At 38.1% G+C, this 18,267-nt stretch overlaps 1 protein-coding gene across 1 annotated transcript in view; it reads right to left on the bottom strand.

Annotated features, from left to right (window-relative positions):
* The window catches only part of zcchc2 (zinc finger, CCHC domain containing 2), a 54,792-nt gene that overhangs the window by 30,264 nt on the left and 6,261 nt on the right, over positions 1-18,267 (bottom strand). The window contains exons 2-5 of the mRNA XM_072560354.1: positions 11,364-11,469; positions 8,377-8,447; positions 4,705-4,776; positions 2,966-3,078 (exon numbers count right to left, since the gene is read on the bottom strand). Coding sequence (XP_072416455.1) covers positions 2,966-3,078; positions 4,705-4,776; positions 8,377-8,447; positions 11,364-11,469 — 362 coding nt within the window. The remainder of the gene's footprint in view (positions 1-2,965; positions 3,079-4,704; positions 4,777-8,376; positions 8,448-11,363; positions 11,470-18,267) is intronic.

Raw genomic sequence — 18,267 nt, 5'->3', positions numbered from 1 at the left:
CATTAAGGAGAGAGAAGGCAGATTTATAAAAGACTGAGGCAAATAGAAAGTAGTGGATGCTGGTACAATTACAATGTTTAACAGACATTTAAATAGGGAAGGTTTGGGTGGAATTGGTCCAGGAACAGGATGTGTTACCGTGCTGTAAGATTCTGACTCTTACTACCTGAAAAGAGCAATACAAATAACCTACAATAGTATGAGTAAATGAATATACTATCAAGAATACATTAAACAATCCAGTCTTCTGGTGACAAGTCTTATTTGAATAACACTATAAAGTGGAGATACATCTTAAGGAAATAGTTTAACATGCAAGGATATGGAAAAAACAGGATGATGTGATGTTATGTACAGATCCAAAAACCACACAGAATTTAGTACTTGAATTCAACAAGTCAGCTCATCAAATCTGTAACTGGCCCCCAAGTCAAAGTGTAATTATGGCTGCTGAGCTGTGGATGCAGGTTAGGAAAATACTTTAAACCTTCCAGCTCAGTGAGCAAACCTACATCCAGAGCCTCAACCTGAGCTACAAATCTTCTCAAAACTCACTACAATACTTTAAAGTTGTTTTGGGATGCTTTCATTATCAGAATTAACCATAAGGACAAAATAAAATGATCAAAATATCACTATCATGACTACAAACTCTGTTTACTAAAATAGTTAGAGCATGAAGAATTTGCAATTGCATCTGGTTATATGCAACAAACACAGATGACTGAATTTTAAACGTTTTCCTTAAATTGAACAACGACAGAGGAGGATGAAGTCTGGATGACTGGCATGGATTCAATTAGTGCCAAATAGTTCATCCTCATTTAGTTTGGAGTGACTTCAGAAGATGTGTTCTTTCCCTAGCCAAGGTGGCAGTATCATCGATCAGATGAGGCTTGAAAAGAGATGCTAACTTATGCACAGCAGGCTGTAGGGCCAGTAGTTCAGCTGATGGTCTTTTCCCACTCTATAATTCTATGGTTCTAATTTTAGTCCATCTTGCAATGACTAAACATTTCATGAATCCAATGGAGTTAAATTTCAATCATTATCAATTGGTCCTTTGTTCTGGAGTCATGTCCAACTTTCATACAGGAAGTTTATAGAACTATATTTAAAGATTAAGACCTTAACTAATAGCACCAGAACATATAGAACTCCCATGATAAGCATAACCAGCAAACAGACAAATGAACTTTATTCTATTAAAAGCTTACCACAGATTGACAATTGTACATTGCCAAAAAGGACAGTTAAAAATCAGTGCCTTTCATTTTGTTTGTAGATATTATACAAACAGAAGTAGAGGTGGGGAGGAGGGAGGGGTTCTTGAACTTGAAATAGAATTGTGAAAACAGCTTTAAATCTTTCCACTCCTTTCAAAAAAAAAAGAGCTTGAGTTTTCCCTACAATGTTGAGACACAAAATACAGTTCTTGGTGTTTTTTTTAACTAAAGTAGAGAAGGCTGTCAGACAGCTCAGTATGAAAAGTAGTTTATAAGCTCTCAGTAGCACATCACATTTTCCATCTGTGAAAATACAGTCATCCATTTGTAGTTACGCTCTGTTTATTGGTTTGCTTGGGCTGTAAGAAAGATGTCAGGGATTCCTTACTCATGTCCTGGCAGTAGCTACATGCAAGGATGACGTAATTGGTCAGCACTCCTATTGGGTTGATGAAGTTAAGTAGTATTCTTAACTGGATAATTAATGGAAAAACTTATTTAGTCTCTAAAGATGATGTACAGGAGTGGAAGACACTCAGTCAGGATCTTGTCGATCCAAAACTGCAGAATCTTCTCTGGAGCAAGGACCATGTAGGAAAATCGGCCCAAAAAACAAAAATTTGCTAAAAATCACCTTGGCAAATGTTTTGGACAAAAATGGAATACAAAACAGCTAAAAGGGACGTGACTACAATCAATTGTTTTACCTTATGATGTTGAAAAATGGTGACTATTTATAAGAACACAAAAAGATCATTGCTGAAAGTAGAACACTTGAAATGTTGTTGCTAACAGTCAGAATGAGCAAAGAAATGAAACTTTAAACTTAACTACGCAGAGTCAAAAAAAATTAAAAGATACAGGTGAACAAGGGTAAAGAAACTTTTACAAATTAGATTTATTATTTCATGACAATACTTTTCCTTTATTCATTTGCAGGATGCGGACGTCACTGGCACGACCCATCCTTAATTTACTGCCCATCCTCAATTGCCCAGAGGGCAGTTAAGAGTCAACCACATTGCTGTGGGTCTGGAGCCCATGTAGACCAGGTAAGAATAGCAGTTTCCTTCCCTAAAAAAGGACAGTGAACCAGATGGGTTTTTCCCAACAATTGACAATGGATTTAAGGTCACCCGTAGACTCAAATTCCACCACCCGTCATGGTAGAATTCAAACTTGGGTCCCAGGATCAACAGTCCTGCAATAATATCACTAGGCTATCATTTCCCCCCTTGATACGCTAAAAACACCACATGTTTATTCAGACATCAAAATAAAAGAATCCGAGCAGTGTAAATTCACAAAATGTTAAATATAAATGAATTAGGTAGATGGACTGAATTGTTGTGATTGCGGTGAACGACAAGAATACAAGTATTGCAAAAAGTGATGTATATGGTCATTTGCAAATTTCACAGTAGAAAGGATTTAAAGGAGGGGACAAGAGAAAAAAGTGGCAACAAGCACTTTTTGATGAACAGCAATACTAAATCTTACTAAAATTTGAAGTTGCAAGCTTTCTAATTGCACAACATTTCCTTTCTGGAAACTTTCACTTTGAGCTGCCAATAAAAACCTTATTCTCAAAAGTACTACACTGACTTAGATTAAACTGAATAAACTCTGGCTTTAGCTAGATAAGCACAACAATTAAAACAGCAATCAGTATGTTTTATAAATACATGTACAAAACAAGAAAAATTAACACTAATTTCATTAATGTGTCCATTAGTTACCTTATGGTGGACTCCAAATTGAAATGACGCCTGTCTTCTCTTGTCTGCGAGCTGTGATTTGATGACCATAATGTAGTCTTGCCAGAAGCTTCAATAGAAAGCTCCTTAGGCAGCTGTATAGAAAAATAGTGCTTTCAAATCTCTCAATAGGAAGATTGCATTAACTGTGCATGACCCAAAACCAATCAATGAAAACAACTCCTCTTAAAAATCATAATTAGGTGGCTCACCATCACCTCAAATCATTTAGGGATGGCAATGTTAGCCAAACCAATGAAATCACCTTTCATAAATAAAAAAAAACTAGCAGTTTCCATTTAAAGTCAAAAAGTGATAAATATACACAGATTTACCAGTTGAAAAACAAAAACATTCAGCAGTCATTTTTGTTCAATTATTGGCAATATAACTTTACAATCCTTCAAGAATTGGACAAACAGAAAAATTAAGCAAGTTCAGTAGAAAACGGATTTACATTCAACCAAACACATCTGATTGATAGGAGTGTGTTGGCCAAAAACTTATGGTTGGAATCGGACAGTCATATCTGTGGCCATTTTGCTTCCATCACACTTCGCAGAAACATACATTACCAAAGACCAAATGCTGGTAAGGAAAAAAGTTACCTTGGAAGGTAGACTGCTCTAAGTTAACTAGTTTATATGACAACTATGAACAAACAAAAACAAAATTGTACTCCAGTCCTTTACAGCAATACCAATTTCAGAAAATGCATCTCTTAAAATACTACGTTAACATTAGTATGGACAGAACAATCATCCTTCTACCAACATGTCAATTTCCCTTCTAGACTGACAACTGCTAAGTGTTGATCTTTGTGGCTGCATAATCCTCAGCTATATAAATCATCAGCTTTACCTCCATTGGCTCAAGAGCAACTAGAGATGGACAAAATACTGACCTGGACAACAATACTCACATCCAGTGACCGAATTTTCTGTTCAGAACAAGGACAGAAGAAGAAAACGAAAGACAAAAATCAAAGTAGCAAGTGCACAAGCACTCGAGCCCACTTGATCAAATAAGGTTGCTGCATTAAACTAAATTACCCTAATGAATACTTTTCAGTCTTTGCTGTGCAAAGAAACAAATTGCAAAGCATCCCTTGATCAATGAAACCTTTGAGTGAATTGCTGTTGTATTCTAAAGACCACTTATTTTTTAAAAAATTAGAATACAAAAGAATAGACCTCAACAGATGGTACTTTGGATCATCTTGCGTTCTACTTATTGTTTTTTGGAATAGCCATACAAAATAGAGTGAAAAACCTGACCAATTTAACGGGATTATTAAAAAGACAAAATCACTTAGTATACCATGAAACTTACTTTACACAGAAAATCAAGGTGACATCCAATTAAGCTGGACTACTGAGAAGACAATGCCAGAAATGCACGGAGCTGTTGCATTTTATCTGTCATTAGGATGAACAGTTAAGATCCAGCCACAATCCTGTCCTTCCCAACCTCAGAAAAATAGTTCTATTCTCAAGCACAGCAAATAACTAACCAGCATAACACATCCAAATTATTAATGATTATTAGGTTCGACTTTGGTTTCAATTCCAAGAGCAGATTCTCCATGTAAAATTATTGAGGTGACAAATTGCCTCCTCCCGACTAAACTATCCAAACCTGAACTAGTCTGTCATCTACACATCTTATTTCTTCACACCTTCAATATTATTTCAAATTTTAGAGAGTGAGTAAAAACTTACTTTAGTTAAAAACTCATGAATCTCTTGATCAGTCTTTCTCACAGTGCACATCGAGAGATTAGTCCATGTGACCTTAAATGCAATTTTAGATGTTGTGAATGATGGGACAGATGCAATAAAGATCACATTTACAGCACAAAGCAATCAACTAGAGTTTACACTAATCTCTCTCTTTCCAGGCTAATCTCATTCCCTTACACCCCATTGCCTTAAATACCTAAAAGAAAGTATTTATTACTCAACTTCAACAGATTGTGATGAAAAAACTTCCACATTCAATTATCTATTGCATAAAAAGGTTTTATATCTCTTATAAAGATGGCACCTCAGACCAACGGTAACACTCCAACACTAAGCTAACAGTGAGTGTTAGCTTAGATTACAAGTTTTTGGGGCTTGAATGCACAAACTTTCTGATACAGTAACAAAAATGATAACATACAGTAAGACTGGCCTTTAAGGTGAATGAAGAGCTTTCTTTTTCCATAATTATCATGTGATTTAATTTAATTATTTTCAGCAAGTTTAAGATTTGTAGCTCAGGTTGAGGTTTTGGATGTAGGTTTGCTCGCTGGGTTCATTTCCTGACATTTTGTAACCCTACCAGGTAACATCTTCAGTGGGCCTCATGAGAAGCAATGCTGAAAATTCCTGCTTTCTATTTATGTTTGGTTTCTTTGCATTGGTGAAGTCATTTCGTGTTACATTTCTCAGGGGGTGGTAGGTGGGGTCTAACTTGATGTGTTTGTTGATAGAGTTCCAGTTGGAATGCCATGAATAGCAGAGGCTTGAACAAACAGCTCTGCCAACCATCTAACCCAAACTCTGGTTCTGCTATGTGGATGACCCTTTATCACTAAACGAAAAAAGTTAGAGGAAGCCTTCAGGGCCAACAATACCCTCACTGGCATAAAATTCACTAAAGAGGAAAACAACAACAAATGGCCATTCCTAGATGTCACAGTAGAGCAAACAGCCAATGGGGAACTTCAAACCAGTGTCTACAGAAAAACAACACATACAGACCAAATATTGAACTTCAGAAGCAATCATCCCAACATCCACAAACAAAGCTGCATCAGAACATTTCAATGAGGCAACACACACTACGCAGGGCAGAGGAAAATCACCTATACAGTGTATTCCAAAAGAATGGGTACCCAATGAACACAGTCCGCCGATTTCTCAGCAACAAACCCAAACAAGCAGACAAAACACGTCCAGAGACCCTAGCCACTCTCCCCTACATCAAAGACATCTTGGAAATGACTGCCAGACTACTCAGACCCCTTGGCCTCATGGTAGCCCACAAACCTACCAACACACTAAAACAACAGCTAATGAACTTGAAAGACCCTATACAGACAATGAGAAAAACTAATGTCATCTACAAACTACCATTTTAAAGACTGTAACAAACACTACATTGGACAAACAGGCAGAAAACTAGCCACCAGGATACATGAACATCAACTAGCCACAAAAAGACATACCGCCCCCCTCTCACAAGTATCCTTACATACAGAGGAGGATGGACACCAATTTGGGACAACACACCCATCCTAGGACAAGCCAAACAAAGACACACACAAGAATTCCCAGAAGTATGGCATTCCAACCGGAACTCTAATCAACAAACAGAGTTAGACTCCCATCTACCACCCCGAGAAATGGAACAGAAGTGACTTCACCACAGGAAATAACATCAACCCAAAGAAACCCAAACAAATAGAAAGCAGGAATTTTCAGCATTGCTTTGTGTGAGGCCCACTGAAGATGTAACCTAGTAGGGTAACACAACGTCTGGAAATTTATTATTTTCAGATTAAGATAATTTAATTAACGATCCACTTACAGTCCATCTCAAACACTGATCATATTGCACCATTAATCCAGCATGGAGTGAGTATTAAAAAACTCACTGAGCCCAGGGAGCATAGCCTAGTCTGCAAGGAGCAGTTAGAAGGCAAAGAAGCAGCAGTAACATGGAGTGAGTATCAAACTTGTTGCAAAAAATACTGGAGACACATCACAGGGAAGCTGTGACCTGATTGGCTGATTGACTGCAATGAGTTTGAAAGAGAGCATGGCAGAGAAGTATTAGACATTAATTAACTCATAGTTACTTTTAATTTATAAAAACGTAAGTAGAGATGGCTGAACAGGTGACGCGCTGTAGCCGTATGATGTGGGAGCTGGCTGATCGTATTGCGAACTGCAACGATCACATCTGCAGCAAGCATTGATTGCTGGAGAAATTTCAGCTCAGAATTAATGAACTGAAATCTGAGCTTCAAACACCATAGCACAGCACATCCTGGAGGGGGAAAGAGTTACCTGGACGCTTTGTTTCAGGAGGCGGTCACACCTGGTGTATTAAGTAATAGACAGACAGACAGACAGCAGGGAGTGATTACAAGTGAGGCAGGTAGGGTGATCCTGAGTTCAAGGGCAGAGGACCCTCAACTCTTGACCTTGTCCAACAGGTATGAGGTACTTGCTCGCTGTGTAGATGAGGAAAAGGGCTACGGTATGGATGAGGCAGTTGACCATGACACCATAGCGCTAGAGGCCAATTAACAGGGGAAGGCAAAAAGACAAGTGGTGATTATAGGCAATTCTAGAATTAGGGGGATAGATAGTTAGGGAACTATCTAAGGAATTCTTCACCCACAGGGTTGAAAGTCTATGGAATTCTCTGTCCAGTGAAGTAGTGATGCTACTTCAGTAAATGTTTTTGAAGCTAAAATAGACTTTATTTATACAATGAAGGAGTTAAAGGTTACGGTGAGGGGATGGGTAAGTGAAACAGAGGCCACAAAAAGATCAGCAATGATCTTACTGAATGGCAGAGCAGCCTCGAAGGGCCAGATGGCCTACTCCGGCTCCTAGTTTTTATGTTCTTATGATTGTTCACTTTAAGAATAATTTAAATATGTACAAATCTGGTTCGTCCACATCCTTGTCCTCCACTATAGTACAGCTTCTAAAAATGTTCAGAACCTAAAAATTCTGGCAATTCATCCAGTTTTTGAACTAATATTATGATTAAATATCAAATATTAAACTTCCCTTTGATCAGTTTTGATGCTTAATTCAAATTATCGGATTGTTGAAATCTCCTTTCTGTATAAAAACTACGTATCAGAGGTGGTTAAGTAAAGTCATTATCAGGATATTCTTTTTCCAGGAATGATAAATCATTCGATAACAGTGTGCTCCAATTTATTCCTCCAATGCAGGCTGTAATGCACGAGTAGATTAAAATGAAACAAGCACTGGATGCACCAATGTCATTTTTCAAACGTGCTAATTATTGGACCTTCCTAGATAGGAAAGCTAACAGTTTCCGCACTCCTACAAAAACTAATGGTGAATGCAATATTATCAAGCCATATCAAAAGAGTTTAAACTTTATATTAATGAAGTGTCCTTCATTGCAGCTTTTACTTCAGAAATCCTAAGTCTTTATCTATTTACAATCTCCATAAACCATGCAGTTTTCAACCAAAATCAAAAGACTAAATTAGGCTCTTCACATGAAATCTGAACTACTTATTTTGCTATCATTAACAGCAGTTAAACTGCAGCAACACTTTTGTATTTAACTTCAGATTTCCAGGTTTTTATTTTTGCCAATACGGATCAAATTGAAGATCATCTATTACTCACATCAAACTCCCAGTAGATGTCAGCTCTCTTTTTTGATAGAGGTTTGAATATAATGTTCTCAATCTGTGCACCTGAAAATGAAACCATATTTACAAAAAAGATCAGTTGAAAATAACTTTTGTTTACTAGAATACATCGAAACAAGCACACAGTCAGCTTATGTTGTTAACTACTTTAGTTGCAAGACTTTTGGATAAACCTTACATTTGTGCTTGTGTTTCAGGAAACCAAATTTACAAAAATTCTGGAATCTTAAGACTTAGAGGGCCATTTACTTTACAGTTATGGGTTACAAATCAGTAGGTCCAAAGCAGTCTATAAGCCATGTGTGAACCCACCCCAGATTTAGTGTTATAATGCTACAAGTGCTGTGTTACTATTGCACCTCACTTTCCCTTCCCACTATGGAGTGAGGCTGGATCCAAACTGCACTATTTCAACAAACTCAGCACATATCTAAAGTGGAAATTAGTTGCCCTCTAATATTGAACTTAAAGTGTAAACAGAATTCTAAAAAGTAAACAATGATGAACTGAATATTGGAGAATTTTGCCTTGAGCTTAAAACATCTGAATTCACTTCAATTCAGGTTCCACACATCTCAAGATGGGAGCCAAGACGGAAGGGTACACCACCAAACTGGAGTAAAGAGTTTAAAAAAGGTTTCTCATTTCCTCCAGATTCTACACTACATTAGTCTAGCAATTGTCACATCATTGCAATGCACACTTCAATACTACCCCTGAAATTGTGATTTTTTATTTGTTTGTAAAATTCAGAACTCTATTCACTCCTGAAAGGCAGTTAACTAAAAAAAGTAAATGCTACAATCATATAATCATTAAACTTATGGAATATTGTGTGTAATTCTGGTCTCCCTCCTCATGGAAAGATGTTGTGAAACTTGAAAGGGTTCAGAAAACATTTACAAGATGTTGCCAGGGTTGGAAGATTTAAGCTATAGGGAGAGGCTGAATAGTCAAGGACTGTTTTCCCTGGAGTATCAGAGGCTGACGGGTGACCTTTGTCGAAGTTTATAAAATTACGAGGGGCATGGATAGGGTAACTAGACAAGGTCTTTTCTCGGGGGTGGAGGAATCCAAACTAGAGGGCATGGCTTTAGGTGAGAGGGGAAGCTATAAAAGGGATCTAAGGGACAGCTTTTTCACGTAGAGGGTGATACACGAGTTGCTACAGGAAGTGGAGGAGACTGGTATGATTACAATATTTAAAAAGGCATCTGGATGGGTATATGAATAGGCAGAGTTTAAGAGGGATATGGGCTAAGTACTAGCAAATGGGACTAGATTAGTTTAGGAAATCTGGTCTGAAGGATCTGTTTCCGTGCTGTACATCTCTATGACTCTAAATCAGAGGGAATTTGTTGAAAAGTTGCAAGGAGTATATCTGTAATAAGGTGAATGGATAGGCGAGCAATTACAAGGCAAATTTTTCAATTTTTATTTAATCCATAAGCTTTATCTTTGACAGTTTTCTAATATGCCTTTCTAATATGCATTCTGCCTTCGTGGACAGAACAGTCAATATTAATGAAACCCTAGTATTTTCCTGAATTAATCTTAAAGGGTTTTAGTGCCTTGCTGAGAGTTTTATTAACTAGGACATCACCTGATCCTCAGTTAAGTCATGGTTAAGAGGCAATTGTGCCCGAATAATTCTTGACTTTTGGGATGCCTCGAATACTTAACTTAAAAATGTGTTGCTGGAAAAGCGCAGTAGGTCAGGCAGCATCAAAGGAGGAGAATAGACATTCTTCAGGAACGAGGAGGGTGTGCCAAGCAGTCTAAGATAAAAGGTAGGGATGCCTCTAACACCCCAGATCATCTAACGAGGAATGACATTTCAAGAGAACAAGGCCATCTTTCCTTATTTATATAACATTACACAATGTACATTGTCATTACAGGATGCCTGTGGTCATATAAAATTTGATGTTCAATTCTGGCAGAAGGGAAGAAGAAAAGCTAATGGAAATACTTTCTATACAAAATAAATAACACCACTACACTGTTTCCTTTAAAAAGTTAATACTTAAATAGATTGCTGTCAACCCAATTAACTCAATATTACCTTCAATCTGTTCCTATGCTTTTCTAATGCTATAAGAGGAAGGTCAGCTGATATGTTAGAGTAGCTGTACCAACAGTAATTAATTATACCTGACAAACACTATACTTATCCCATACAGTTGTGATATCTTATTCAACATAATGCAGACTCGCCCCAACCACCTGGAATGATATAATCACCTTGGACGAGTCTAAGGGCACACAGAATCACTGGTCAACTGGGGCAGAGAGTGCCTTAGAAATTCCTTGCTAAACAGTTATATGATCAAAATCAGTTCCCAAGATCACACTGGCCATGAAAGATGTTAATTGGATAATTTCTTACACATGGTGACCTCCAACCTAGCAATACAGTGGTATGACATTCGCACAAGTTTGTTGGCTATTTCTGAGATCCAATCTGGATTGTTGTGGAGAAAAATAACGTTTAAGCCAGTGCAGTACTGGCCAAGTTACAAGCTACAAATCCTACCTAACCTATAAAATTACTACTATAAATGGTCTACTTCCAGTCTAGTGCTGACAAATAAAAACAGGTAGCATCCTGACAAACTTAAGTCAAGATCAAGTAAAATGATGAGATAGTACACTTCTCAGATGTGTTTATTTAAAATTTGTTCTGTTGGGTGATTTCCCTGCCCAGGTGTGCAACAGCTTTTCCAAACTGAACACCAGGAAAAATTCTGCATGTGCTGGGGGATTAGATAGTGGTAAAGTTGACAAAATTGAGGAGCACTTGGAGCCCTCCTGCTAGCATTCAAGCATACAATTATACTCTGGAAAAAGTCTCAATCTTTTGAATGGCAATTAATGAACATGTTGAACAATTTTGTATGTTAGGAATTGATTGATTGATATTCTTGCCAATGTAATTGTTTCAAGGAGGTTAAATTTTACCTGGTCGTTGAGCAATTGCTGCAGCCTCTTCACAAGATGATGGGGGAGTTCTTTCATAGTAGCTACTCTCCATCCCCAAGGAATAATTTTTCCTGGCTAGTCGATCCTTTCAAAAAAAAGGAAAATACAAAAATTTGTTTTTAAAAAAAAGTGAAGCAACCACTAAAGCCAATTTTTGCACCTTCCTTCCCTAAAAAGTATCCCTTCTAAATATTGGATTAATGTTTAATACTAAAAAATGAAAATTAACTTTAAAAGCTGTATGCCAACAATTTCCAGGAATGACATTTTTTTAAACAGGTTTATTGGTTCTCTTCAAGCAGCTTTTGGTTTTAAGAACTTGCTATAGTAAACTTTTTAGGAGAAAGTGAGGACTGCAGATGCTGGAGATCAGAGCTGAAAATGTGTTGCTGGAAAAGCGCAGCAGGTCAGGCAGCATCCAAGGAACAGGAGAATCGACGTTTCGGGCATGAGCCCTTCTTCAGGAATGAGGAAGGTAAACTTTTTACCCAAAATATTGAGCACCACAAGTTGAAAACAAGATCCAAAAGGATAGTATGAAGGTCACAATTCCACTGAACCATCTAATGGCAAATCTGTCGATCAATTGAATTTTAATGGCAATATATTTTTGCCTTTAGGGAGATGACAATGCACAACTTTCAAAGATAATTGCAGTTTTTAAACAATCTAATCTTTTTTTGCAAATAAAACATGCCACATCATTTAGTAACTCCTCCTTGTCCTTGCTCACCTTTTTAATTCTGCGTAATCATCTTTTTCTGTTGACATTGTCAATAATACTTTTACAGGTTGTCACAGTATTTCTATCTTTCCCACTTTGCCAACTGTTCCACTTACCCTTCCCACTTTTCTAGAAAATTCTGGAATACTTGCCACCATAATTTCACATTTTCCTGGGACAATTTCTTCTGATTCCCAGTTTGTCACTGGTCAACTATTCTGATAATAGCCAATCTTTGATTGCAACCATTGTGTTTTCTTTGACTATTGAAGTGTTCAATATTTTTCTTTCAAGTTCCACTTCCACAGTACCAGCTTAATTCTAGTAGTCTCTCATCCATTCCATTAGCCAGCATGTGTCCTCCTGGGTATCCTCAAAGTCGGATTTCCTTTTGTCCACAAGCAGCCCTATGGTATGATAATCTGCATCAAGCATGGAGTCAGCTTCTACATACACAACATCCAGATCTAAGCCTCTCCACCACTGCTTACACCCATAACAGTTGCACAGCAAAAACCATAACTTTCAACATTCACTTGACCGGTGAAGCTTTGCCAAAATTCGGATCAACACATTTAACATCTGGCCTCTTTTCAATCACTGACATGATGCTATCCTATCAACTCAGAACATTCAGGTTCTCTTTACTGGCCCTTCAAGCTCCACAAAAGGACAAAATGTTTAATACTTGCATTCTAATCTACTCAACTGGTTAGCGCTTTTAGATTAGTAGCATCTTTGTTGTCGATACCTAACTGCCTCTAAATTGAGCAACACTGTAGAGGCCAGTTCAGAATTGACCACACTGCTGTGGATCTGGAATCGCAAAAAGGCCATACTAGGACATGAGAACCAGATGGGGTTTTATGATGATATCAATCATTTAATTGTACTAGAGTTAATTTACAGAATTTAAAAAATTAAAATAAAGTTAATTTCTTACATTTTTGAATTCAAATTCTTCCAACTTCCAGTGGCACTTGAACCCATATTCCCCCAGTATAAGCACAGGCCTCGGCATTGCTAACCCAGGAACACTATCACTACACTAGCGTTCCTTTGGCATACTGACCAAATTGCTTCCATCACTAACTTTCATTTGAGGGCAACATGGTGGCTCAGTGGTTAGCACCACTGCCTCTCAGCACCAGGGACCCAGGTTCAATTCCCACCTTGGGTGACGGTCTGCGTGGAGCTTGTACACTCAATTCCTGCGCGGAGATTGCACGCAGGTCTGGTGAATTGGCCATGCTAATTAGCCCACGGTGTTAGGTGCATTAGTCAGGGGTAAATGTAGGGAATGGGTTACTCTTCGGAGGGTTGATGTGGACTTGTTGAGCCAAAGGGCCTGCACCCATACTGTAGGGAATCTAATCTAAAAATACATTAAAACTTTAAAGCAAGCATCGCAATTCTATAATGGTGGAGAAATGCACATTAAACCTTTATTTTCCATTTTAGCCAATATAGTATTCATCTTTTTAAAAAAACTTCTTCCACAAAATCTGTAAATTTCAAAGGTAACTAAAAGTCAAAGATGGTAATGTAAATAAAAAACACCATCTGTGTGAACAAAGGGCAAAAAATAAAAGTCTACTATCGACTGGATTACAAGCTATTTACCAGCCAGCATGTCAATCACATGGTACGCATTCTAAAACTAATCTGCACATCTGAAGTTTACTGATAACTGAATCCAACTTGCCCTACTCAACGGATAGGAAGTGAAACTACTCAAACTCATTTTTATTGCTTTATATAATGAAAATATGCAAAGGATTTGTTGTATAGCAATAATAAATTTAGGAGAACAACATAATAAACCTGCTCATTAGAGGATTAATAAAAAAAAATCAGGTAGGGTTAAAAACTGAGAATGTTTGAAATGGTACATTTGGGAAGTTGCATTTTAATTTGGCAGCTATCAGAAAAAAAAAGACTAATCCTTGGGCAAAGAGGCAAGAACACCTTAAAGAGAAAGGGGACAACAAATGACCAGTATATAGCTCTCTGAAGATTGTATAACTAGAGGAAGTTCAAAAGATGGAAACGGGCAGGAACAGTGGATGGATTTGAGCCAAAGTAGTAACAGACTAGCTGAATAATAATATCCACAATTCTCATTTGGTGATGAATCTAGAAAGTAATTAGTAGGGACACTTATAGAGCAGTGGTAATGTCCCTACTGTTGGGCCAGAAGACCCAGGGTCAAGTTCAACCTGCTCCAGGTGTATCAAACATCTATTTTTCTCACAGCATCCACTGAATTCTGTTATTTATCTTTTATACATAGTAATTTTTAACTTCTCATTTTAAAATACCTACACCAACATAAATCCTACCCCCATTTCAAAAGGAGCCAAGAACCTCAGTAAATATGTTCTTGAAATTCCTGCAGATACAGAATCTTGACCAAGTGAATCTAACTAGCCACTAGGGGTGGTTGTGACAGACCAATATTTTACAAGCCACCAACCTGATAGAAAACAAAATTTACTTTGCGTGGCTAGGTATTTACATTAGGATTGTGAATGGTTTTGTTTGTACCCTTTCTTCATGAAGTGCTACAACATTTGAAAATTTGCCAGACTTTGAGGCATGCTCGGAAGAAAACGTGATAAGCACCATAAAGCCTCCAAATAATTCTATTTCCCCAATGTAAAGAGCCCTGCAGTCACATTTTCAACTTTAATCTAAAGCTTTAAAATTCCTTCTAAATGTGAAACATATTTTACACAAGAATAAAGTTACTTCACTGAAGTATAGTTTAGTTTTGGTATTCAGATACAGATGAAACATTTTAAATATTATTTAACCAAAATTCTACAATGCCACCTTCTCCATCAATGGGACCACCTCTCCTCCAGCATTTGTAGCATCCAAGCAGAACCAATTTATTGTAGCAAGTTGAAATGGGGCAATTCAGTGCCACACAGACTCATTAATAAGATTACCGAAATTCAATTTACATTAGAATACTTGCAATTGGCCAGGATAAACTGCAGAATTGGGCTGAGGGGTGGTAAATGAAGTTCAATGCAGATAAATGTGAGGTGATTCACTTTGGAAATAACAAAATTGGGTCAATGGAAAGATTCTTGGTAGTGTGGATGTGCAGAGGGATCTTGGAGTCCATGTAAATAGACCCCTGAAATTTGCCACTCAGCTTGATGGGTGCTGTTAAGGCATACCGTGCGTTAGATTTTATTGGTAGAGAGATTGACTTCTGGAGCCGTAATGTCATGCTGCAACTACATAAAAAGTCAGTGCAGCTGCACTTGGAATACTGTGTACAGTTCTGGTTGCCCCATTACAGGAAGGATTTGGAAGTTTTGGAAAAGGTGCAGAGGAGATTTACCAGGATGTTGCCTGGTCTGGAGGGAAGTTCTTATGAGGAAAGGCTGAGACACTTGGGTCTGTTCTCATTGGAAAGGAGGCAGCTAAGAGGGGATTTGATAGAGTCATACAAGATGATCAGATGATTAGATAGGGTAGACAGTGAAAAACTTTTTTCTAGGATGATGACGTCAGCTTGTACAAGGGGGCATAGCTACAAATGGAGGGTGATAGATTTAAGACAGATGTCAGAGGCAGGTTCTTTACTCAGAGTGGTAAGGGTGTGGAATGCCCTGCCTGCCAATGTAGTTAACTCAGCCACATTAGGGAGATTTAAACAATCCTTGGGTAAGCACACAGATGATGGGACAGTGTAGGGGGAATGAGCTTAGATTAGTTCACGGGTCAGCACAACATCAAGGGCAGAAGAGCCTGTTCTGCGCTATATTGTTTTATGTTCTATATTCTGGCATGGACTCCAAACAAACATTAAAATGGCTAAAATGAATGCTGCAAAATCAGTAGTGCTGATGTATCATTTCAGATGGAAAGCATTATACCTAAATGTAACTACAATAGATCATTGGATTGGTTATTGCCATTTGGGGGAGCTTGCAAATTAATGGCCAGATTGCCCACATTACAATAGTAACTATACTTCACAAAGTGCTTCATTGACTGTAAAGCATTTTGGGACATTATTCAGTTTATTTCATAGCTGTAGAATCAGTTAATCTTAATTAAATGCATAAGAGCAGACGATATGACCATTTAAACGTGTCATAACGTATTTCAATCAGAAGCTCCATCAGCACTGCTCCGTGGATTTATCAGCACAAAGTCAATAACTGTACCCATCCTACATTATCAGGCCTCATGCTCACAAATCTTGTCAACCAATTTAAATGCAAACCATTAAGGCACAAGCAATTGGTTATGAAAAGCAGGAAGCTCTCACTGAGCCATGCAATTTGAAATGCTGCAGCATCTTCTAATGTGTTAGATGAATCACATTATTGTGGCAAATCAAACAATGACAGTAATTTTAAAATTGCAATTAAACCTTACTTTCATGCAGAACTTAAAACTTCAGATAGTATATTGATCACTGACTTTAGAGCAAAAAAAAAATCAGTGCAGATATACAAACTATAAGTTTCCCAGCTGTCTCTCCATTGTCTTAATTCTATATATTTGAGACTGATGAATAGTTGGCCAAACCAGCCCTGCCTAACATCTTTCACCCAACTAGCACTACAGAATGGTTACTGCAGCAAGAACAGCCTCATGCTATTACGGCTGAAACATTTTTTTTGTATAAATAAATCATACAGCAAAGCAGTATCAGGTCTTGAAGCAAAATTAGTTTTTGTTTCAGATTTCCAGCATCAACTTAAGTGCTAGAAAAGACCCAGGTTCTCTGCATCTGAGTCGTCATACTGGACACTTTTACATAATGTTTCCACTATTTTTTGTTCGAACATTACAAGTGCCTGTCGTCTAAAAGTCCTTTCTGCTCAACTTCGCACCAGACTTGAAAGAGGCCCAAAAATATAGCAAACGTGACTGAGTTTTTTGAAGGATAACAGAGGATTGAGGAGAGCAGAACAGTGGACGTGAACTATATGGATTTCAGTAAGGTGCTTGACAAGGTTTTGCACTGGAGACTGGTTAGCAAGGTCAGCTCACATGGAATACAAGGACGACTAGCCATTTGGAAGCAGAACTGCCTTCAAAGGTATAAGACAGAGGGCAGTGCTGGAGAGTTGCTTTTCAGACTGGAGGCCTGTGACCAAGTTGAGTGCCACAAGTACCTGTGCTGGATCCACCTCTTTTTGTCATTTATATAAATGATCTGGATATGAGTATCAGAGGTATAGTTAGTAAGTTTGCAGATGACACCAAAACTGGAGGTGTCGTGGACAGCGAAGAAGGTTACCTCGGTACACCGGGATCATGATCAGATGGGCCAATGGGCTGAGGAGTGGCAGGTGGAGTCTAACTTACATAAAGGTAAGATGCTGCATTTTGGAAAAGCAAATTTTTGCAGGACTAATACACTTAATGGTAAGGCCATAGGGAGTGTTGCTGAGCAAAGAGACCGTGGAGTGCAGGTTCATGCTTCCTTGAAAGTGGAGTCACAGGTAGAGAGGATAGTGAAGGAGGCGTTTGGTATGCTTTCATTTATTAGTCAGAGTATTGAGTTGGGAGGTCATGTTGTAGTGTACAGGACATTGGTTAGGCCACTTCTGGAATAGTGTATGTATTCCTGGTCTCTTCCTATCTGAAGGATGTTGGGAAAATTAAAAGGGTTCAGAAAAGATTTACAAGGATGTTGTCAGGGTTGGAGGGTTTGACCTATAAAGGAAAGGCTGAATAAGGTAGGGCTGTTTTCCCTGGAGAGTCAGAGGCTGAGGGTTATAGAGATTTAAGGTCATGAGGGGCATGGATAGGATAAATAGAGAAAGTCTTTTCCCTGGTGTGGGGGAGTGCAGAACTGGACAGCATAGGTTTAAATTGAGAGGGGAAAGATATAAAAAGGACCTAAGGGGCAACGTTATCACGCAGAGGGTGATACATGTATGGAATGAGCTGCCACAGGAAGTAGTGGAAGCTTGTACAAGTACAGCATGTAAAAGGCATCTGGATGGGTATATGAAGAGGAAGGGATTAGAGGGATATGGCCCAAGTATTGGCAAACAGGACTAGATTGGGTTAGGATATCTGGTCGGCATGGACAAGTTGGACTGAAGGGTCTGTTTCTGTGCTGTACATCTGTGACTATGACTCTGACTCTGTAACCTTTTAGTTAAAGTTAGAAAG

This window comes from Chiloscyllium punctatum, chromosome 41 (genome assembly GCF_047496795.1).
Source record: "Chiloscyllium punctatum isolate Juve2018m chromosome 41, sChiPun1.3, whole genome shotgun sequence".
Classification (NCBI taxonomy): domain Eukaryota; kingdom Metazoa; phylum Chordata; class Chondrichthyes; order Orectolobiformes; family Hemiscylliidae; genus Chiloscyllium; species Chiloscyllium punctatum.
The sequence above is the reverse complement of the archived record's forward strand: the minus strand, read 5'-3'. Positions and strand labels throughout refer to the sequence as shown.